Source organism: Cheilinus undulatus, linkage group 15, assembly GCF_018320785.1.
Source record: "Cheilinus undulatus linkage group 15, ASM1832078v1, whole genome shotgun sequence".
Lineage (NCBI taxonomy): Eukaryota > Metazoa > Chordata > Actinopteri > Labriformes > Labridae > Cheilinus > Cheilinus undulatus.
The window spans coordinates 37,488,082-37,511,937 of record NC_054879.1 but is presented as its reverse complement, the minus strand read 5'-3'; the positions used below and the strand labels follow the sequence as shown (position 1 = coordinate 37,511,937).

The 23,856-nt window shown below is 37.4% G+C and overlaps 1 protein-coding gene across 3 annotated transcripts; it reads left to right on the top strand.

The window, feature by feature from the left end:
- The first annotated feature begins 100 nt into the window (after positions 1-100).
- si:dkey-192g7.3 lies at positions 101-19,566 on the top strand. 3 transcript variants are annotated; one of them, XR_005992961.1, is made up of 6 exons: positions 101-333; positions 12,710-13,012; positions 13,126-13,401; positions 13,555-13,663; positions 16,607-16,892; positions 18,595-19,566. XR_005992961.1 is itself a non-coding variant. In XM_041806485.1 (5 exons), the coding sequence occupies exons 1-5, from the start codon at positions 285-287 to the stop codon at positions 18,716-18,718; spliced, it is 861 nt and encodes a 286-aa protein (XP_041662419.1). In that variant the 5' UTR covers positions 101-284; the 3' UTR covers positions 18,719-19,564. The 3 variants fall into 3 exon arrangements, 2 of the variants coding, with proteins under 2 accessions (XP_041662419.1, XP_041662420.1); XM_041806485.1 differs by lacking the exon at positions 16,607-16,892 and having other exon boundaries at positions 18,595-19,564; XM_041806486.1 differs by lacking the exons at positions 101-333; positions 16,607-16,892 and adding an exon at positions 6,690-6,756.
- The last annotated feature ends 4,290 nt before the right edge of the window (positions 19,567-23,856 follow it).

Genomic DNA, 23,856 nt, shown 5'->3' with positions numbered 1-23,856 from the left:
GTGGGTGTGCAGTATGAGGTGGGAGTGGACTGGCGGAGTGGTGACATTTTCCTGAAAAGAAACACCAGTTGCCGTAATACTTTCACTTATTCCAATAAGAGTACCATGCATGTCCTGCAGCTCTGATTTTTGCTGTGGTTACCGGCTGGTCCTTTTAAACGGAACAACAGCTACAGCCCGACTCAAAGAAGTTTGAGCACTTTTATTGAAACTGTTGAACTAGGCTACTTCAGCAGTGAACTCCAAGAGTTATCTGCTTCGTCTTCTTTACTCAGAGTTCGGACATGAGGATACTAGTTTTGGGAATACTGCTGTTGACTGTCTGGGTCTCTGGTAAGCTTTCATGTTATTCAGTGAGTGCTTTGGAGTCTGCAGAATGATCACGTTATGTTTTCTTATTAAATGCTATTCATGCTTTTATTGAAAATGTTGTGTACAAACCAACATAAGGATATTTTGCACCTTTGTAGACCGTCTTACTTTTCAAGTTATTATCTGCAATTAAACAGAATATGAATGGTTTCATGTAAAAGTTTCATTCAAAAACTGTTATTAATCACAGGGATCATAGAAAGATTTGTTGGATGTATTATTGGTCACTTTATCGATGAAAATCGATACGGAAAAAATGTGGTCAAAATCGACCCTGTTAATGATGAACCTTTTTCTTTTAACAGTATTATGCCTTCTAGCGGGGTCTTATCATTTGGTGCCCTTTTTATTTGTATGCTTGTGTTGTATGTGCCATGCAGGGGCAGTTTTAGTAATGTGGTAGCCCCTGGTTAAGACGAATGGGGCCACTCTTCCATTTTGCTAAAGCAAGACATGCGAAGAAACATATGTGGAAGTAGGCTATCTGTTTTCTATTAGATAGGCTATGAGGCAATATGTGTGCAGGCTCATAACTCTTTTGACTCATACTATCGTCATCTCAGGAGTTAACATATCAAGGCAAGGCTAACTTGCACCTAGAAAAAAATATGTGTACTATTAGCAAGGCCATCCATAAGGGGGGATAAAGGTGGGAGCTTTCTGGGGCCCAGTAGAATGGGGGTCCATGGAGGTCAGCAAAATCATAATAAATTTTAGTTAAACTGTGATGACTATGATTTATTTTCAACCTGAATAATAATCACTTTTATCAGTGTGAAAAAAATCATTACTGCTCTTGTACAGTAGGTATTAGTGATGGGAATTTAAGCTCTTTTCAGTGATCCTGCTCATTTAGTTCAGCTCGGCAAAAAGAGTCGGCTCTTTCGGCTCTCAAACGGCTCTTCATTCAGATACCAGTTTGGCTTCATTTGATCTGCCAATTTTAGCAATTTTATAACATATGACTGATATTAGGGCAGGTATTTTACTCAAACTATGCTCAGTTTTTAAAATTGATGAAAACATGTAATTTTTCAAAATCTACTGTCACCCCAATACACCTTGTGGGTCATATGAAATCTGCTCACTGGCCGGGATGTATGACACACCTAACGGAAACCATGAGTCCTTAATGCATGGTGTGCCTGTGGTAGAAGATTAAAGGTCATCCGTACTAATCAGTCAAATAACACTCAGACACACACAACCAATATAAAAATGATAATACTTCCACTATTAATAATAATAATAATAATAGTTATAAAAAACATATATAATAAAAATTACTGTAAATAATTAGATAATTGCCAAATGATGCAAACATGAGCAACGAGTGACAAACAAATGAGTTAAAGGAGGTTTGAAAATGATCAAACTTGGTTTAAGTGGCAAAATAGTTAGGAGTTGTGGAAATGTGTTAAAAATGACAAAATAGTTGCAAAAAAATGGTTAAAAGTGGAAAACAAGTGGTGAATAAGGATGAATAGGGCCAAAAACATGATGAAAACAGGTTAAAAGTTGCAAAAACGGATGAAAATAGATGAAGAGTGGCAAAATAATAAGTTAAAACTGGTGTAAATGAGTAAAAAGTGGCAAAAATGGGCTTAAATTTGCAAGTAATGGCATACTGGATTAAAGGTGGCAAGGTGTTAAAGTGGCCTTAAAAATGGGTGAAAATGGATTAAAAGTGGCAAAAATAAGCTATCTGTGGCAAAAATGACAAAAAGATGTTAAAAGTGGCAACGAAGCGATGGAAATCTGTTAAGAGTGATGAAAATGTATAAAATGGTTAAAAGTGGCAATTGGGTCTCAAAGTGACAAACATGCTGAAAAGGGGTGGTAGTGGTAAAAATGGGTGGAACATGTGGTGAAAAGGGGTTAAAAATTAACCCCATTAAATGATTCTTACATCAGACCCAATAATGGCTCGGCACACTGCTCCAAATGTGATCATTTGTTTGCCAGGACACTGGTACCAATGCTACTGATCCAACAAACATGCCCTGCTATTGTTAATAAATCTCAGCTGGGGAGGGCCCATTCACTGTTTTTTTTTTCAGGGGCCTGGCCAATTCTGTGGACAGGCCTGACTACAAATGTAATGACTTCCTCTGCCATTAAATGCCATAATGTTCAAACATAATTTAATGCCATTTTACAGTGCATGAATCCTCTGTTTAATGGGTTCGACATTTCTTTATCTATATTGCTGGAATTTGCTTCATGTAAAGGTTCCACGAGTTTTTTGAGGGGCTTGAACTCAACAGTGGGCCCAAAGATTCTTTTTTTCTGAGCTGTCAGACTCTGTTTTGATGCCTTTTTAATACACCCTTTGAACCTATGTTTATAGAGTTCTTTAATTCCAGTTAATCCCTTTCAACACACTTTGGTTAAACCATGTCAGCATCTTCCTGCAACCACAGTGATGTCAAATAAGTCCACCACTGCTCCTTAACGTCTCACTTCCCTTTAAAACAACTCACTGACAGCTCAGTGGACAAGTCAAAAGTCACCTGAACTTTCTATTATCAAACATTTACCTTTTACTGTTCCATTATTGTCTTTAAGATCCATACAAGATCATTTTCCATGGTTAAATTCATGTTAAAATCTTTGTATAAGTATCTACATATAAAAGCAGGTCTGTATCCAAACAGGAAGTCCATTACGCTCAGTTTAAGAAAAGAGAAAAATGCAAAATAACAACAAAAAAAATTTTGAATGCAAAATAGTAGAATTTTAAAATGCAATAGAAAGGATGTGATTAAATTACTTTATTCATATTAAGAAAAATCTTGGCTTTTGACAGCCCTAGAAAAATGTTTAAACTCTATTTTCTCACTGATATTATCTTCCTTTATCTCCACTAGCTCCCTCAGTGTAACACTGCAGTGAGTCTTCTTCTCCTCTACTTTATTTGTCAATCAGCGCCATCTACTGTTAGGAATGTGGATTTCTAATAATCAGTAGAACATGGAAACCCCAGAATTTAACTTTTTGCTGAATTTCTTAATGTTTGTTTAAATTTTGCCATAAATTTGTATGAAAACTTCACCACTAATATTTGCCACTGTCTAACAGATAACAAACAAGAGAAACAATGAACTGGTAGCGCCCTCTGCTGGTTTAAAAACCGTGTTGAAGACATAAACTGGATATTAAGATGGACTTCACAACAGTCGCCTAGGAGTAAAGTAAAAATATTTAGAGCGCTCTACTGACTGGCTGCAGGGAGAACAGATGGACTATCCCCATGTTAACAGATGGGACATGGGTTGAACTATAAAAATAGAATAAACATTGATTTTTACTTCTCAGAGCTGAAGTCTGTCTTGATAAGTAGTAATTAAAAATCTGATTTATATTCAAATTTTCATTCTTCTGAGCAGTTTAGTTTAGTTGAAGAGTTATTTTATACAAAAAAGACTAGATGCAGCTCTCTGCAAACATGCCTCCCTGCAGCATGAAAAAATAAGAAATGTAGGAAATCATTTTATTTTGTTTTATTGGTTTCTTTGGCAGGGAAAGATACATTAAACATAGGGGAACTGATGGGGGGGGGTAACAATCCCATTTATTCAAATTTCTATAATTGAATAGTTTTTGGGGTGCTTGTACTTTTTTGAGTACATTTTGAAATCAGTACTTTTAATTCCACTTAAGTATTTTTTTAACCAGAATAACTGTACTTTTACTTGAGAGAGGGGCCATTTTGATTTACAGTCAATAACTGTAATTGTCCATATTTGTATTGATTTGTAATTGGGATCTAAAGTGCTGGTACATCCCTAATTCATGTGGTTTCTGCCAAAACTGGATGTGTCAGTGTGTTGTGCAAGTAGACATTTTTCAGCTACTGAAATTCATGAAAGTTTTTTCCTCTGATTGTGCTTTGAGAGCATTTTACAAGTATTTCTGATGACCTCATCAAAATGGCTCTTCCCTCTAAGCACCCTTGTCAGAATTGTTTGCACTCAGGTTCAGACTTCAGTGAAAAAGCAGGGAATCGTACGTCATATCTGGCAGCTTTCTTCCCTAAATGACATAAATGAAAAAAAAAAAGTCCTTTCTGTTTGAAACAACTCAATATCAAAATAACAGGAGGTCGGTTCAAATTTTGAGGTCAGAAAGTCAACGTTGTCCTCTGAGAGAAGGAGTGGCAGTTCAGGTGTGTTTTAAATGAAATAAAAGGTCAAGGAAGTGGGTCTGTGTACTAAGTGGGGTCACAAAAGCTGCACAGTAAGTGTGACAATAGAAAGACTCACCTGAAGGGGCTGGACTTCACAAAAACTAAAATTGAATAAATATTTTGGTTCAATTAACATATTTTTGTTTAATATTATTTTTTTTGTTCTTCAAAAATACAACACCTACATTTTTGGACTTTGGCAGGGAGATCAGTCCTGACTGCCAAAACTGCAACAGCCACCAGGGGGGATTGCAGTATTTTGGCTACATGTATCTGAGGCTGGCATGTTGTCCATAACTGTGTTTGATGCTTAAATGTTGAGTTGTGATCAGTGGGAAAATGGGCAGGAAACCGGTCTATTGTTTTGATTCTCTGGCAGGAGCAATTAAATTCTCAAAATGCCTGAAGTGGAGAGTTGATGTGGAAAACAGCAGCTTTGATCAAAAACGGACTAATCATGTGTTATAGTCACTACAAATGACTCACAGATGGATTTCTGTAAAATGGATTAAACATTAAGATGATGTTTTAGAGTCTGCTGGGATATTTTCAAACACCATACCCTATATACCACAACATATATGTATGTTCCTCTGCACATTTTCTGATTTTGATCATCTCCTGAGGGCCGGATGGGGAGCTGTGGCAGGAATGATGTGGCACAGGGCTGACAGTTGATGATCACTGCCCTGAAGTAATCATGGAGGAAAACAGTTTGAAGCATTCCTGTTTGATAAAGTTACAGAACTACAGGACAAAAATGTTCATTATAAAAATGCAAACACACCCAGGAGTCATCATCTCTTAAAAGACTGACAATTCAGCTCAAAGTCTCAAAACATGCCACTCAAGAAGACGTTACCTATAAAAATAAACAACATGTGCACCACAGATGCTCAAATCATGGAGTTATTTCTACTAATCACTATTTCATTAGCTGGGTATTTCCAGGTCTACCTTACCTATGTTTGCTTGATAAGTGTCTGGACTTTTCTCAGGTCCTTTGAACTCAGTAAAGGCTGGCCAGGAGTCCTTCACAGGGAATTTTTGTAGCAATCAAACTCTAGTTCAGTCCTATCTTATGTGTACAGAGTACAGTCTGAGTATTAATCTTATCGAGATCAGTTTTGGAGTAGACCTTGCAGTTAGTGGACGCTTTGTTTTGCCTGTGCCTTGAGGCCCCTTGGCCCACAAAGCCCCAGGAAATTCCCTTTGCAATCAAGAAAAATATGGTTGTCACCTTAAAGTGTAGGAGAAAATAGAGGGGTCTGGCTGCAGGTTGTACATCTCCCCTCTCACAGACCGTTTATGTGAGACGCCGTCTCTTTTAAAACAAAAATACATGCTAAAACTTTGAAAATAAAACCTGATTAAACTTCTGTTTAGAATTAGGGTGAGGATTAAGGCAGTGCTTCCCAAAGTCGAGGCCAGGGCCCACTGTTGGGCCCTGGGAGTGCTGTAGGCGGGCTTTCAAAGCATAGTTTTGAAAATTAAAATCAAGTTGTAACAAAACACAGCCAGAAGACTTAACCTACATGTCACCTTTTCAACATGATGGACAGAAGTGTTGTCATGGTTGGACTGATGCTGAATTAATTGCTCTTGTCTGTTAAAAATTCTATCATGCTGCATTAATGTAACCAGGAGAGGGGGTTTCAGAGTCATGGCATACACTTTAAAGGATTAATGTTAGAAAATAAAAAGTTTAAAGGCTGTTGGATTATTAAGTGTACTTAATGACTATGTAAACAATTCCTTGTGATGTTAATATCTCTTAAACTAGGCATTTGCATTAAAGCCTCTGTCTATTTAATAAAATAAGGCAGTCAATACTTTCAGTCTCAGGTGGTCTCCAGAAAATGTTAAAGTCTGACAGTAGGCCACAGCGCGCTAAGGTTTGGGAGGGCTGGATTAAGTTAAGGTTTAGGATTGTGTGACTATAGGCCTACGTCCCAATTTACCCAGATACAGTCCTGTTTTCAGGTTTTGGGTGCCGTGTCCCAACAAAATCTGTAAAACACCAACATGTTCAATTTTTGGACCTAAACAGAAACACAACTAAAATACTGCATGTCAAAGCTCACTCCTGATTTGTCCGTAGACGTGTCAATCAATCTGCCAACTGGCCTGCTGTGCAGGTAGACTAGCTACTATGCTTCGATGGAAGTCAGTTTTAAGCTCCAAGCTTTCTCCAGGTAAAGAATACGCTGCATTTTTACACACTTCAAGTGTATATTTTCTGTTGCTGTATTTGACACTGGTGTCTGAACGTTCATCAAGAGGTGGGGTCTTGATTGCTACGGATTTGATGCAGCTGGGACTCCTAACCAGCTGCAGCTGTGATGAGTGATGGTAGCTGAATTAAAACTTGAGTGGGTGTGTTAAAAGTTTTACTCCAGTAGAGTTTCATCTGTGTTTTTACTCCAACTCTGGCAGTAGAATACTCTAAAAAAGACTAACTGTACAATTTTTAAAAGACTCCCCAGATTTTCCTGATACTGTTTGCTTGTGTTAATTACTTTTTTTTTTTTTTTTTTAATTCACTGTATGCCCTGCAGCTTGTTCTGGCAGAGATGTTAGGGTGTGAACTATGAGGAGAGATTACTTTATTGTTGTGTGAAAGCTACCATGGAAACAAACCAATCCACCATGTATGTCATGAGTGTGCCTAACAGACAGAAGTTGTTGCATGAAAATTTGCAGAGCACAGCAGAAATAAATGCATCCATGCTTTGGAGGAGAATCTCCAATCTAAACGTTATTTTATTAGCTTTGCCTTTAAATCACTAATAATGTGATTAGAATTATGTTTTATGGCTGCATGTGACAAAACATGAACCGATCCCTTTTTCATTGAGCCTGTTATCTCCCGCCCTGTTAAAATTGCTGTGTGGCATTCTTTCTCACACACCTGCCCCCTTTTTTCCTCGACGCAGTTGTCTTAGGTACTTTCTGTGGTGTTGCAATATCTGGCATCGTAAACAGGATTATGTTTTCTTTTGCTTACATGAAGCACCCTGAATGACTTCTGTGATAAAAGATCAGTTGTAAAAACATGTTGCTAGTGAAACATCTAACACATTGCAGACTTCAGGGAGCTATAAGGCAGACTTGACCTCTGAGTTTAGTTAGAAATAATAAAGCCCCAAAAAACTGAAAAAGACAGGTTTAATTCTAATTAATGCACATAAGATCAAATTATTATTTTTCTGTTAAATCTAGGAAGCTCAGTGATGATTTTCTGTTGAATCAATGCAGGAAAATAGAAATCTGATTATGAAGTTAATGATTATACCTGGTAGCGTATTACATGTCATCTCACTTTAAGAGCAGGGTGTCAGTTATTCCATTATTGGGTGTATCATAAAATATGTGGTGCACAGGTTGTACAGGTGTCTTAAGTGTGTATTTCCTGTTTTGCCACCATGGCAGAATGAGGTGACTGAGTTCCTTCTTGGTCCTCTGATCAAAACCTTTATTACCACGGCGCTCAGATGGCCAAGTCCCACCCCATGTACACGGGCTCCTTTCTTGCATTCTCCCATCCCTGTTTATGAAAAAACCTTTTGCTATCATCAGTTTTCTTTACTGTTACAAACTGGTTGTGCTGCAGCATCCATCACCAAGCAGTGGTTGATCAGTTAGAGAAAATGTGTGCTCATGTGCCGTTTTCACTGGTCTCTATTAACAGCTACTTTAGTTGAGCAACTAAGCAAGATGCCTGTAGGAAATTTACTACTTATCAATATGGACAGCACGTCTCCATCTCCTTCCACTGTACAGAGTTGAAGCCAAAACTTTACTATGACAACTGCTGACATATTTCACTGGTTATGTGATTTAATGCCAGTAACAACAGCAAACACTGGGCCGCATTATCGACTGCTTTCAAATAAAAATTGTTCTTAAAACTCTGTTGCAGTTTTTACAAAGACTCTGACATTCACCAAAAGTTTTCTTATCTGTGATTTGTCCTTATCTAGGAAAAAAAAATCTTATAACACTCCAGAGCACTCTAATGCATGTTTCACTGCTGATATAACAGGAAGAAATGGTTCATTTCAAACTTATCTGCAAAAATACTGAATAAGAAAGATACTATAGCCTGTAATTTTAACAAATACATGGCTTAAATATTGTTCACTTTTATTACTACAACCCCAATTCCAAAATAACACATGGGGTGCAATGTAAAATATAAATCATATAAACCCATGTTGCTCTGACCATCAACTGGGGGCCCGGGGACCATATCAGGCCCCCCAAAGCTTCCTGTCCAGCCACCAGAAGACCATTAAATATTAAAATATTAAAATAGCTTTAAAATGACCTAACATTTGATCATTTTTATATAAATTTACCTGTCAGCCATTATTAGTAGATATTAAAAGAAAATGGGTTAAGGTGGGCAGAGCTGTTGCAAAAATGGCCAGATAAAGTGGTGAAAGGGGTTAAAGAGTAGCAGAAAAGGGTAATTAAGTGGAAAAATGGGTTGTGGAGTGGCACAAATGGACACAGTTTTCAGAAAAGTGGTAATAAGAGGTTAAAATGTGGCAAAAAAAAATGGTGAAAGAGGAAAAAAGGGTCAAAAAGTATCAAAAATGAGTAAGTGCCAAAACGAAGTAATGGAAAGGGGTTAAAAAGTAGCAAAAATAGAGGAAAAGTGGCAAAAAAAAAGATAAAATAGTGGCACAAAGGAGATAAAAATGCAGGAAAGGTGTTTTAAAAGAGTTAAAGGATGACAGAAATTGGTTAATGAGGCAAAAGGGGGCATGACGTATGAAAACAGTGCAATAATTGACAGGAAAGTGGCTAAAAGGGGTTTAAGAGTGGCAAGATAGGAGAAAAGTGGCAAAAATGTATTTAACAGGTGGCAAAAATGGTTCAAATAGTAATGGAAGGTGGCAAAAATAGAGGAGAAGGGACAAAAACTGATAAAAGAGTGGCACAAAGGGGATAAAACATACAGGAAAAGTGGTTTGAAAGAGTTAAAGAATGGCAAAATTGGGTTAAAGTGGCAAAAAGAATCAAAAAGGGGTTAAAAGTGTCAGTTAATGTTGGTCCTGAATCACAACTGTGTAGGGCCCCATTCTCTGGGATTTTCAGGAGCCCGGCCAGTTCTGCTGTCAAGCCTTTTGGCTTGTGTCATGTTATAGATAACAGGGATAGATCTCACAGGGAATGCCTAAAAGTGTCCTGCATTTAAAAAAAAATATTGATACTAATACAATAATATGTTAATCAGACCAAATTATTGATTTAATTTTTGTTTATTTGAAAGTCTTGCTCCCAGAATCTCTGTCAAGACTAAATCTGGCCCCCGTGCAAATGTACTTGATGACCTCTGCCATATTTTATTCACACCAGAACATAAACAACATATCAGATGTTGAAACAAACATTTTACCATTTCATGAAAAATATATGGTCATTTTGAATCCACAGCAGAAATGCATCTCAAAAAAGTAGGGATGGGGCAACAAAATGCTGGAAAAGTAAGGTGTGTTAATGAGAAACAGCTGGAGGATTATTTTGCTAATTAATAATAACTTCTAAGATTAACTAGCTGAGGTGGAAAAAGTACCTGACTGTTGTACTCAAGTCCAAATACAGTTACTTTGGTTAAAATGTACTTAAGTAGAAGTAAAAGTACTATTCTATAGCTATAATCAAGTAAAAAGTAAGTCTTTTAACGTTTACTCAGAGTACTGAGTAACTATTTATGACCCCAAAGGGATTTTTGGTGAAATATGATCTTTCTTTAATTTGCAGTACCAACACAAACATAGGGATCTAACAAGGCTGTCTATTATTATAAGGTGTAACTTAAATGAAAGTGAAACACAACAAGATGAAATGTGATATCATTCTCTTGCTATTTGCTACTGACAGTCATGTGCTGTGGAAGTCAAACTTGAACCCATTCTCTTGTTGTTTGCAGAAAGCTTAGACTTCCTCATTATGGCTTTTAGTGTTTGTTTTTTATTCATTACTTTATGCTTTTTAAAGTGTAACTAAGCACAAAAATATATTCAAGTGAAAGTAAAAGTAGTGATTTTAAAAAGTACTTTAAAAGTACATGTACACAAAAAGCTACTCAATTACAGTTACTTAAGTAAATGTAATTAGTTACTTTCCACCACTGTTAAACTGGCAACTGTTAAGTAACATGAATGGGTATAAAAGGAACATTTTAGAGAGGCAGAGTCTCTCATAGGTAAAGGTGGGCAGTGGTTCTCCAATCTGCCAAAAATCCAAATCCAAAAATTGTTGAACGATTTCAGAAAAATTTCCTTAATGTAACTTTGCAGAGATTTGAAATTCCCCTCCACCTACAGGTGGCACTGCAGTAAAAACAGGCATGATTCTGTTCTGGAAATCACTTCATGGGCTCAGGAACACTTCCAGTAATCATCTGTCAATACAGCTTGCCATGCCATCCACAAACGCAACTCAAAGCTGCATAATGCAAAGAAGAGGCCATGTGTGACCTGGATCCAGAAATGGAAAACTGCTCTGAGCTTGTTGTCTGTACACAGTTCAAAAGCCTGCATCTCTGATGGTATGGGGTTGCATTAGTGCCTATGGCGTGGGCAGCTTACACATCTGGAAAGACACTATCAGTGCTGAAAAGTATAGGGGTTTAAGAGCAACGTATGCTCCCATTCAGACAATTGTACTTCAGGGAGGTGGCCCTCCGCTCTGCTAAGATGCTATAGCCAGACTTTTTCTGTTTTTAGCAATTTTAATGTATCCTGCGCCCTGTATAAGGGTCCAAAATGTGCAGTTTAAATTAACAGCTCAGCTTTTCTGCAGATGTGAGGGGATGTAAAAGTGCTGGTTTTTGAGGAGATGGAGATTTAAAATGCTTTAAAATCCTTTTTCCTTTTTTTTTTTTTTTTTATTTAAACTAATTAACTGATTCATTTTCGCCCTTCAGCCCAGTCAGTTGCGCGACTAAAAGCCATTGATCCATTTGAGAATGCTGCTCTTTATTGTTTGAATCATGTCCCATCAGTTAGGACAGTGCTTCTCGAAGTGTGGGCCGTGCCCCACTGGTGGGGAATGGAGACATGACAGATGGGGCGTGACACATGGGAGGAAATATTCAATTTAATGCGCCTTTCTTTCTTGACAATAAAGATCATTCACTTGAAACAAAATGCCTAACGCACACACAATAGCCTACAAGAAGCTGAAATTAAAAGAGCAATAAATTATTGAACAGCATAAGAAAGGCAACCAGGAGAAAAATCTAACTTGGAACTAAAGGGCAAAACTAATGATTGACGTCGGCATGTTAATTGCAGCAGAACAAAACAAACTTTCACACAACAAGGCAGCAGGCTACTGTGAGCAATATGGATAGATTTGTGACACGGACCACCAAGGTTGGCAAGCCAGCAGCATCACACACACACACACACACACAAGGCAGACGGGCCAAGTCAACCAAAAAGCCAACCAAAAGAAAATATGACAAGAGTTATCTAGGTTTTGGATTCACAGTAGCAGTGGTGGGGGCAGAGGAGAGATCCGTGTGTGTTCTGTGTCTGAAACCGTTAGCAGCAGACAGCATGAGGCCCAACAAATTAAGGAGACACCTGGAGACAACACACCCCAGTCACATCACCAAGCCACTGGATTTCTTTAAAAGAAAACTCACTGAGTATCGACAGCAGGAACAGCGCATGGTAAAAGCAACATCAGTTACCTGTCAGGCACAAATTTGGTGTTGGTTCAGTAAATCTAAAAATGTGTAATTTGTCAGGATTTTTTGGGGGGCGATCAAGCCAGGTGGGGCTTGAAGATTCCCCCTTGTTCAAAGCGGGAATGACCAAAAAAGTTTAAGAAGCACTGAGTTAGGAGGTGTTTTTTTTTTTTTTTTTACCTATACTGCAGTCAGCCAACAGGAGTAGCTCTTCTATGTACTGTCTTCTGTGTGCTTCATATACAGTCAATGCTAATGAACATAGTGGAACCAAAGTTATCCAAGATTAAGAGAAACTGTCAAATTGTCAGAATGGATTCCATCTAAAGGTATCAACATGGACAACATGCTCTTATCAGATTTTGAGCTGATTACTTTACAGTGGATGTCTTTCAGAATAACACTCCTCTTACCACTTTTTGCCTTTTCTGCTGTAGGGCATGATGTTACCATCCATGGCTTCCTAGGACAGGAAGTCCTCCTGCCATGCAACTGCACCAATGTCAATTTGACCAGGGGCTTTCGGTGGCAGAATGGCAATAAAATTGTTTTCCAATACGAGTCAAAATCCTCTAAAAGAGAGGTGGACAGAATCACAACCTTTGTGAAAGATGACAGAAATAACTGCTCTATTCTCCTGGCCAACATCACAGCGGAGGACCAGGGGAGCTACAGATGTTGCTTTTTTACACAAGACGAGGATGCCTACGAACGATTCTTTCTATCTCTAAAAATTTCTGGTGAGTTACTGATTACACACTCTCAGAGGGTTTTGTCCCTTAAATATACGGGTTAATTTTCGAGTATGTTATCTAACCACGTACAGTTTTATAATGTTGTCTTCATTCTCCAGCTAAATTCGATGTCTGCCAAAAGAAATTAAGTGACCAGAGATTCCAGTGTGATGTAGAAGGACTGTATGAAGGTGCTGAAATTCTGTGGCATTTGGATGGACGGCCTCTCACAAACTCATCCACAGTCAAAATTATTAACAATAGCACAAAGGACGCTCAGCTCCACCGATTTAAAAGTGAACTGAGGAGTAATTCCAACATAACTTCAAATCTTACATGCTCTGTCAGGACGGGAAACATGCCACTAAACATCACTGCACACTGTAAAGAGCCAGGTATTTTTCTGCAACTTCTACATAGCATATGTCTTCTTTGCACCAACATTATAGCTAAAGTAACAGTTATCATACAACACATTTTTACAATTGTGACATCAAATTTTTAAAGAAATGTCCTTTAATTTATACAATGTCTCTTTCTATCTGCAGAAAGACGAACCAATCCCCCAGAACAAAGAAATGACCGGAAATACTTCCTAACAATTCCTTTCTTTCTGGTGCTCATCCTCTTGGCTGCTATTGCTTTCAAATACTCAAGGTAAGTTTTATAGATTTTTGCAGGTTTTAGCTAATAAAAAGACTTCAGTTGTTGATGCTCTAACAATCCGTTCCACACAAAAAGAATCCAAAGTCCCACCCAATAAAAGTTTAACTCTTTATTTCAACAAAGGTTACATTAAAAACATAAAAACATGATGAAAACATTATTTTGAGTTATGAGAAAAGAGCAAAGAAAAGAGGTCAAAACCCAAGACTAAAAGCAGTGAAGCTGCTGAGAAGACAATCTAGGACCCTTTGACTATCAGCATCCAATAGGCCAGTGTTTCTCAACCATTTTCCCTTGGAGCACCCCCCGCCATCAGACATCAACACAGATTGTAATTGTTTCGCTGAGAAACCCCTAAGAAAGGCATATGCATGCTTTTTATTTATCAAAATATCTTTGTATAAACTACTTAATAATGTTTTATCGCGGTTTTAGTCAATACTTGCACATCTAAGCCTCGTGCCCTGCCTAAGATCTTTGGCACCCCTCCTAGAGGTGCCTGGACCTCAAGTTGGGAATTACTGGTCTAAAATACTTTTTTTTTTTTAATGTATTGAATTACTTTTTGTTTAAAATCTTCTGGTCTTTGAAAAATAAACAAATAAAACTCGCCTTTGTTAAAAAAATACTTCTATTGCAACATTCTTGAGTTCTTCACAATGGAGGGATTGAATTTAAATACTTACTACAGTAGTAAAAGATTCATCTCTATGAATGTTTTACTCTTCCTTGATTTCACTGAACAACTAAAGTAATCAAAGAAGGCTTGGTGCTCATTTTAAAGAATAAAACAGCCAGTCATTCTTAGTGCTCGCAACTTCCCTCATGGTGCAAAAACAACAACAATCCATCAGAAACATGAACAATGGAATCCCAGAGAGATCGCTGTAAATCAGGCAACAACTAAACACATCTTAACACATTTAAAACACATATAAACACTGCCTAAGGGCATCATGGGAAAACTCAACTCAACATATCCCCTGATTTGAAATGACCAATGTTATCCACCGCCCTCAGACAACAGTTAGCTATTCCTGACTGTTTGAAAAGCTCTAATATGGAACTGTGTACCACAGGGTCATTGATAGTTCATTAGTACTGTAGTAGTTTGTGTATTAATATACAGAATGGAACAAAGTAAAGAACAATATCAGGTTTTGTTATGCGGATGATCTTGGAAGATTGTTTTCTATTACATACATTTTTCTTGTTCAGGAAAAATGTCTTGTGTTTTTTACAAATATAGTTAAATTTAAACATAGATTTATTTATGTAAACTAGAAACTTATTTTTTAATCGTTGATATCACAGATTGAATGAAGTAAAATGTACTTTTGCTTTGATTTACTTTTGTCAGTGTAGTTGAGTAAGCACTGGCTTTGAAAATGACCTTTACAGGAACTGAAATTAAAGGCTCTGAAGATTGTTCCTCAAATTACAGCCAAGATTAAAAAACAAAACATAACAATAAAGTAATTAACAGATTTGTGCCCAGTCCTGGTGAAATTTAAACTACTGGATTTCCAGCTGCACTTTTACCCAGGTATCTTTGTGCACAGATCAATAAATTTGATTATGACAGTGTGTTAGTGCCACTAATGAAAATATGAGGATCTGTTAGTTTTCGAGTTTAACAAGTCATAAATTAACAAGAAAAGAAAACATGAACTTTTCAAGTTTAGAAAGTCATAAATTTACATAACTTGACTCACCTGATAGGCTGTTTTATATTTTACATGAAAATAATTCATATTCAGCTGACAAACCTCCCATACAAAGTGTTTGAGAATGGCAGACTTTACAAAAAATTCTTAGATGGTGGTTGGAGAAACATTCTGTCACTTTCCTTAAAGGCCATTCAGAGTGACAAGACAAAATGAGGTTGTAAACATGCAGAGCTCCAATGCTAACCTGAGCTACAGGCTGCTGCTGCCTTTGAATGGCAGATCTTCCTGGTGAATAAGTTCATACGATCAGGTGACTTGGAGAAACATCTTCTCTGTTTTACTCTTGTTTTATTAATAAAGACGTGGATGAGACCTGATTAAACTGACACTTTTCTAAAGCTACATCCAAGCCAATCACTGCCGTGGCGGCAGGCGCTATCTACACCGGCTAACAGTGCAGCTAAACCCCATCCATAATGATGAAAAATCATGCTGAAGTAGGTTGGTGGTAACTGGACAAAGCCAGTAGAATTCCCTGACTCCACGCCTGTCATCAGGCAAGTCCATCTTAAAGCCCCAATCCACAACATTTGTGCTAAACCAAACACAGTTCAGGCCAATCAGCATCATTTAAGGTGAACAAGGCGGTAACTACAGGCCGGGTTTAGATGTACTGTGAGCCATCAGCTATAGCTTCTGCTCAGTGTCACTGTTAGCTCAGATGTAGCTATGGTATAGCAGCAGTTTTCTCAGAACTGGACCACATTTCATATTTCTAATTGGTCAGTACAATTCAGATGACAGATTCAATTTTAAAAAAAAACTTTATTCAGCCCCAGGGGGGGAATTCAAAGCACTTAGAGCAGAAGTCGAACAAAAATTCACAATTGTAAATATAAAAATATGTTGAGTGGTCACCAGAGTTACTCCATGATTGTACAAATGAAAACTAAAACCTTTTATGAACTGAAACTATTTAAAATTGTAAATAATGTTGCTTTGCCTCTCAAGGCCTTTGAAATTATCTAACTGTGTAATTGAATATTTGTGCATGAACTTCACTTACTGCATGCTGAGTAGATAAGCATCTTCATGTGCTTCTGTTGTTGAACCTGTTTCATTGAAACTCTCCAGTGAAACCAGAGTTGCACAATACATTTTTGGAAGCTGCTTGCCAAGCTTGCAGCCATTACATTGTTATTTAGTTTCTGGAAATCTGTTTCTGCCTCCTACTGAAGCTCAATTGTCCTCCATATGTTTTTAGGCCTCCACAGAAGAGAGAAATCTTACTGACTCAAGATCCTACTCCTGAAAATGTGACATTATTTTCACATATTGTCTAGTGTGACAATATGAAGCATTTTCCACCAGACAAGAGTCTGTCATGAGTGCCTGCATGCTAAGGGGCAATTTGCAGGCATGTTGTGTCTTGCATTCATTCCACTAATGGGATTTTTTTGTTTCTCTGTGACATTTTGTGAGTTTTAAATGTTCAGGTGCTTACTCCTCAAACTCAAGGGCTGCTGAGTGTTGCCTTCTGTGATATGAAGGTGAGATGATCGGTTTGAGGGTGATCATTTTCACTGTAAGAGCAAACAAAATAGGAGTTCTTATCCCTGACTAGGCAGCGGCAGTGATGCAAAAAACAGCTTTTAATGTTATCAATATTGTTTCATAAATGCAAATACAGCATAAATGCAGCGTATTCCACTGAAAGTTTAAATGTAGCTTGATGTTAAAGCTGTGAGCCGATTTTAGCACCCGTATGAAACACACTAAAATTCATACTGGTGACACTGTCATTGTCATTACATTGATGATTTCTTGATATTCTTATTTTCTGTCACTTGCTGAAAGGTGTCAGGCATGTACGGTAGCCTGGAAGTGCAATACAATTTTACAAAGTCTGAAACACTTTTACAGAGCTTAAAACAAATTTACATTAATAAACACATATTTACATTTCATAACACAAATCTTTTTATCAAACGCTTAAACAAATGACAAATCAAATTTACAAAAAATCTGATCCAAATTATTATCCAAATTTTAAGTGCAAAGTCTGAAACACTTCTACTAAACTTTAAACAGTTTAACAAAGTCTGATACAAAACTGCAAAGTCTGAAACCTTTAAACAAAACTTCAGACAGATTTACAAAGTCTGGTTCAAAAATATAAAGTCTGAAACGCTTTTTAAAAACATGAAAAGACATCACAAAGTCAGATTTAAAATTGACAAAGTCTGAAACACTTTCAGAAAACTTGAAACTTGGGCCACTTCAGGTGTTTTTTACATTACCTCTCATTGTTGTTAAACTAGTTTCAGAAGTTGCTAAAGTGTTTATACAATTTGTTCATTTTTTTTTTCTTTTTTTTTCTCAAAATTTTAGTGTTTGGTCATTTGTTTTGTAAAATGTAAATTTTACATTTTGAATGCACTTTTTTGGATTTAAAATATGCCTTTAAAAATGTCATAATGTTTTTGTTAGGTGTTTCGAACTTTGTTTTGTATATATTTTTAATTTGTTTCACATTTTGTAAAGCGGTTTCACACTTTTAAATTTTATTTTGGACCATGTAAATTTGTTCAATTATTTGTAAAAGTGTATTGCTCATATAGATTTGTTTTATGAAATTTTAAAAATGTTCTGGTTTATGTAAATTTGTGTAAAGTGTTTCAGACTTTGTAACTTGGCATTGCACTTCCAGGCCACCGTATGCATGGCTATCACACCACACCACTGAAACAGCCTTTGTTTGTATTTTTATTTACAAGATTAACTTCATGTTAAAATCAGCAGGATGAGATTCCTTGTCAGAAAATACTTCTCTTGTACAGAAAAAGGAAAGACACAGTGGTTGCCAAACACTTAAAGTTTGTCACAGATTTAAGGAATTTTATTGGCAGGCTACTTTTATAGAAATAGGAGGAGATCTTCCAAATAAGGAAATGTTTGTCTACCTTTTGTTATTTAGCTTGTGTTTAAGACTACAGCTGTTGCATTAACTTCGAGATATCATGCAACTTTTCCAAGCTGTTGTCTTGACGTTGACATTTTTATTACACAATACTCTGTACTCTCCATGCATATTAATGTGAAGTCTGTGGAACTTTGTCTTAAAGAAATTACTGTGATTTACTTGGTTGAGATTCTGAGTGTAGGCAATATCTTGCAAATGTGACATGTTTTTCATTTTTGTGTGTTTTTTAATTGATTTATGATGTCTGTTTCACTTTTGTTCATTGAAAGGTCGATGGCACGGACTGTAATGAAAGCATGTTTATACACACTCCACATTTGGTGGGACAAAGTTCCTGCAGGACAGCTATCACCGCAGCCCTCCGCTGACCTGCGCTCATGGCACACCGGATAGACGGAAACCTCTCTCAGTTATCTTTAATAAAACACAATCTTGTGATGTCTCGTGTGGATAAGAACTGAGTTCGACTTTTCTGTGGCTCTCACTGAAAGACGCTGATTGTCGGAAAGCTTTTTTTGTAAATATACTTCTTTCTTTTGCCCCTGCCTCTCAAACATTGTTCATGTGGAATACTCATGTTGTATAAAGGGTGGTTGGTGCCTGATTGTGAATGAAGCCACACTGAGGACATATCTGTAACGAAAAAATAAATAAATCAAAGTTCATATATTGTATTTTTATGATATTTCAGCAGTAGTAAAGTCGTGTTTTATCACTCATTTCCACAGGTTGTTTTATGAAAGTGTGGCCATAACAGAAATGTGACATTTAAAATCACCTACAAACTGAAGAATAGCAAACATATTTATGAAAAATCATAAATGTTTTGTATGTTTTGAATTATGCCTTAAAACCGTTCAAAGTATCACTTCTCTTGTGGGTTCTCAGTTTCATTTCACCAGTAAAGTTAAATTAAAAAAAACATCAGCCCTAAGGATTCTTGTCTGTTCAGCCCATCCAGATCTTCAACCAAAGGAATTTTTTTTATCAAGACTTCCTTCTGTGCCTTTAATGTTCCTCATTGTCTCTTGCTAGATTTAAAAAACCCCACGTAAACAATAACAAGGTATGTGATTGGCAAAGGGTCAAAATCAAGCAAAACTCCCCACCCACACACTGATACTCACACCCACACACACACACATTACAGATGGACAGATGGAACTGGATGAACTGCCAAGGAGTCAGATTTCTCCACGGTGATTAAAAAGTGAAAGTAAAATGGAGGGTTAAGAGGAAGAGCTGGAGCGGTTGTCTGAGTTATACATCATAAGAAATGGATGCACATAAAGAGGAAATGACCTTGAACTCTGACCTTCAAAATGTAATCAGTTCACTAAGTCACAGTAGATATTTGTGCAAAGTTTGAAGAGAACCCATCAAAGCACATTTGAGACACTGGTTTTAAAACAAGGGAAATACATGAGGTCCAGTGATGTTGACCTTTAACCTCCAAGATATGATCAGTTCATCCTTGAGTATGAGTGGATGATGTTTGAAGAAAGCACAGGGCTGACATGAGTCCTAATGACCCTTTTACATCAGGGGTGTCCAAACTTTTTCCACTGAGGGCCACATACAGAACTATAAAAGGATGATGGCCCACTTTCATTTACCTTGCCTTGAGGATATTAAAGTTAGAAAGGGTTAAATAAAAGCTGAAATGCTGATCTATTGTCTCACATTCATCTTTTGATGTCAGACCCAAATGTTTTAAGTCTACAGCACAAATAAAGTAATTGGGCCCACCGTTCCAATGCTTTTGTAGATAGACTGGTTCCAAATGCTGAGGCTTAACATTTATTCATCCATACATTTTCTATACCGCTTATACCATTGGTGGTCACAGGGGGCTGGAGCCTATCCCAGCTATCATTGGGTTAGAGGTAGGGTACACCCTGGACTGGTTGCCAGTCAATCGCAGGGATGACATACTGCATAGAGACCGACAACCAGGCACAATCACACACACACCTACTTCCAATTTAGAGTCCCCAGCTAACCTAACCAGCATGTCTATTGGTGGTGGGAGGAAGCCGGAGTACTTGTCCACATGTGCACGGGGGTAGATCATGCAAACTCTGCACAGAAAGGCCCTGACTGGAAAGTGAATCAAGAACCTTCTTGCTGTGAGAGAACAGTGCTAACCCCTGTGCTGCCGTGCAGGCCTAACAAAACAGATCAATCAATCCAAAGATAAACCCTATTAGTGCAAAGCGTTTTCATAAAGTGACCAGGATAGAATATTGAAATACAGGAAGGCAATAGTTACAGCATGACCAAGACGTAAATAGCAACACAATGGATTTCCTAAAATGCAACAAGATAAAAGAGTAATGAAAATTCATCAGTAGCATTATGGGCTAACAGGAGTCAGTAGCTACATTTCAAAATGACCAAGATACAACAGCAGCATCATAAAATCATTAAACTATAATGACTGCATGACTGAGTGACCAGAACATAACAACTACATTATAAAGTGACCAAGATATTACTGCAGATTTCATGCTCTGCAGGAGAAATCCAGTTTTTAACACCGTGGGTGAAACTTCCATAATTTGTAACATCCTTTAAATAGTGTGGAAGTGGAGGGGGTATTTGATGTACTCAGGTGATCCCTGTTTCACTAACACCAAAACAAGTAATGAAAACTTTTCATAGGAACTGTGTTTATAGACAACCAGGGCCGTCTCTGACCAAAGAGAGGCAGATTTTTGTATGAGGCCCTCTACACCATCTTTTTAAATTCTCATAAATCTGCAGTCCTCTTTCTCTTTCATGTGGTCAGTTTTCTATGGCGTCTGGATCCTGGTGATGTCTGGATATAATGTCTTGACTCTCTTGTGATGTAAATCTTTAATTTTTGTTTGGATTATGTATTCTTCTGCATGTCTTTAAAGCACTTTGTATGACCTTGTTTTTAGTCTGACATGAAGGCCAACCAGCTTCTCATCTCATCTTAAATCTCATGTTTTTGGCTTGCTCAGTCACCCTTAACAGAAACCAAAACTAACCTGGAACCATCTGGAGACTAGAGACAGACTTTCAAGATGGGTCAAGAGGAAACATCTGATTATCATTACCCAGGAGGAGGATGCTTATCTGAAAGTAAAAGAGAAAATAATTTGACCTGACATACTATATTCACAGCTAATCCTTCTTTTGTCTGAGGTAATTGACGAGTTATCACTATTGTCACTGATGCTTTTACTGTAAATATTGTCTGTCAGGTGAACAAGATGCAGTAGGTCTTGCATCATCGCAGTCCCACAGTGGAATGCTGCTGTCTCGGAAAATACTTCAGACACAATGAGACTTGTTTGTGCAGCATGGAAAACTACTCTGATGTTTCGCAAAAGGAAATGTTGTGAAAGAGGAACGGATTACAGCGAGTACTCGGTATCATTATAACAAGATTTTTTTGTGGTTTGTATGACCTGTACCCATATCCGATTGCTTTAGCATAGCATCACTTTTACTAGAACTGGACCACATTTCTGTATGAAATAAAGAATAAAAACAACACTTACGTGAAAGATGTTTTCGCTCTTCTGCCGACCTGCTTTGGCATGACTATGTGATAGTTATGGGGAAAAAGGGTTAGTTGTTGTGTGGCAGTTTTTTCAGAACAAGGCCAGAGAGCAATACTGAAAGCTTTTTTTGTGACAGAGAAGATGTTTTGGCTCTTTCCTGGTCTCCTTGGGTATGGGTTTGCGATCGTTTTGGGTGGGGCTTGCCAGAGTATGCAACAGCTGCTGCCCCAGTAGCTGTTAGCTTAGATGTAGCCGTTGGAAAGCGGCAGTTTAATCAGAACTGGACCACATTTCTTAAAGCTTGTCTTGGCAGAGAAGATGTTTTTGCACATCCCTGTGTATGTAGAAAAACATCTTGTGCTTCATGAAAAGCTTCAACTGTTGTTGTTATTCTTTAATACAGAAACTTGTACCTGTTCCAGTAAAACTGACGCTATGCTAAAGCTACATCTGAGCTAATCACCGCACTGGCCATTACAAAGGGCTTTGAATACAACTAAATCCTGCCCATGGTGCATCTCTGTATGTATGGCTCTGAAAGTATGGTCCCTCAGTCAGTAAGGCAAGCAGGCAGACAGATACATATGCACCCATGAGGGCTGACCCTGCTGGTCAGCCAAAGGGATAAAAATCTACTGGACATTCCACTGGTGGCTGCCAAAAACCATCTAGGAAGTGATTATCACAGGAAAAGGCACACACAGACAATAGAAACAATAAACATTCAGGAAAAGGAAAGATTACTGCATTGTTCAGTCATTTCAGTTCACTTCCTTTTGGGACAATGGATTAACTATTTAACTCCTCATAGGCCTGATTTTAGTTTCAGGAATAGATGACTTGTGAACAAGAGTACTCCCTATCTGTTCATTTTTTTTTTTTTTTTTTTTGTTTTGCTGTTTTATTTTATTCTGTTTTATTGGTTTTAAGTTAGTTGTCTTTTATGTCTAACATAAATAACTTTGTAAGACTGGTGACAGACACAGTTTACCATTATGTTTGCCAAATCTCAATAAAAAGACAATTTAAAAAAGAATATGCAGATTATCAGCTAAGCCAGCATGAATTGTTAAAACTTGAATGTTACTCTGACATGGGTTTCTCAGTAATTGGCAGACCAGCTGTTGAACACTTGTGTTTGATAAGCAGATAAAATTAGATTTTTTTTTTCTTCTCCCTGCTGCTTTCTTGACATGGAATGTGATGGAGTTGTGACCTATTTCTTGGTTTAAAAAAAAAAAATTAGAACTTTACCATGACCATAACAAATAAAAATGAAACTAACCCCTTAAAGCCTGTTGTATCATGTTTGATACATACTTTTATGATACCTCTATCTCATCAATAGGATCAATAAAATTACAAAAAAAATCTGAATACAATCTGATAAATGATAAAAATGCCCTCAAGTGGATTATCAGTTACCAAAAACACCTAATGTATCAAATGAGATACAAAAAAATATATATGTTAAAGATGAGAATTTTCTGGCTATAATTTGTGTTCTCAGGCTTTAATGGGTTAACTCAAAATAAATTTAACTCATGTCAAAGGCCCTGTTCCTAATATTAAATCAACACCAGGGTCAGCAAATGAAGAGGCCCCTGACAGCACACACTGCAAGAATCATGCATTTTATCTTCCCTAATTTGGAAAGTGTGCCAAAACATGTCAAATTATGTTTTTAAAGGCCAACAAAGCCATTTCGTGAAAATATGGGCATTTTAATTGTTGAAGAGATTGCTTTGGAGATTTTTTTGTAAATTCTATTAAAACACAAATCTCTCAGCAGCCATTGGGGCATCAGACGTTTCTTTTATCACTAGCACGTTGTGACTGGACTAACTTTGGATTTTTCTCATTTTGAAAGGGTGTATCGATGACAAAAATAGGTTGAGAAACGCTGGGATACCCACACTTTTACTGCTTACCTGCAGATGGCAGCACATAGTGTCAGCAGCAGCTCCACCGTACGTCATTACGTATGACGTGTGT

What these genes read in the sequence shown, in the direction of transcription:
- si:dkey-192g7.3 (XM_041806485.1), top strand. Translation starts at nt 285, where the DNA reads ATGAGGATACTAGTTTTGGGAATACTGCTGTTGACTGTCTGGGTCTCT. An exon ending in GTTGACTGTCTGGGTCTCTG is followed by an intron (nt 334 to 12,709) that starts GTAAGCTTTCAT and finishes TTTCTGCTGTAG; the next exon opens with GGCATGATGTTACCATCCAT. An exon ending in ATTGCTTTCAAATACTCAAG is followed by an intron (nt 13,664 to 18,594) that starts GTAAGTTTTATA and finishes GTTCATTGAAAG; the next exon opens with GTCGATGGCACGGACTGTAA.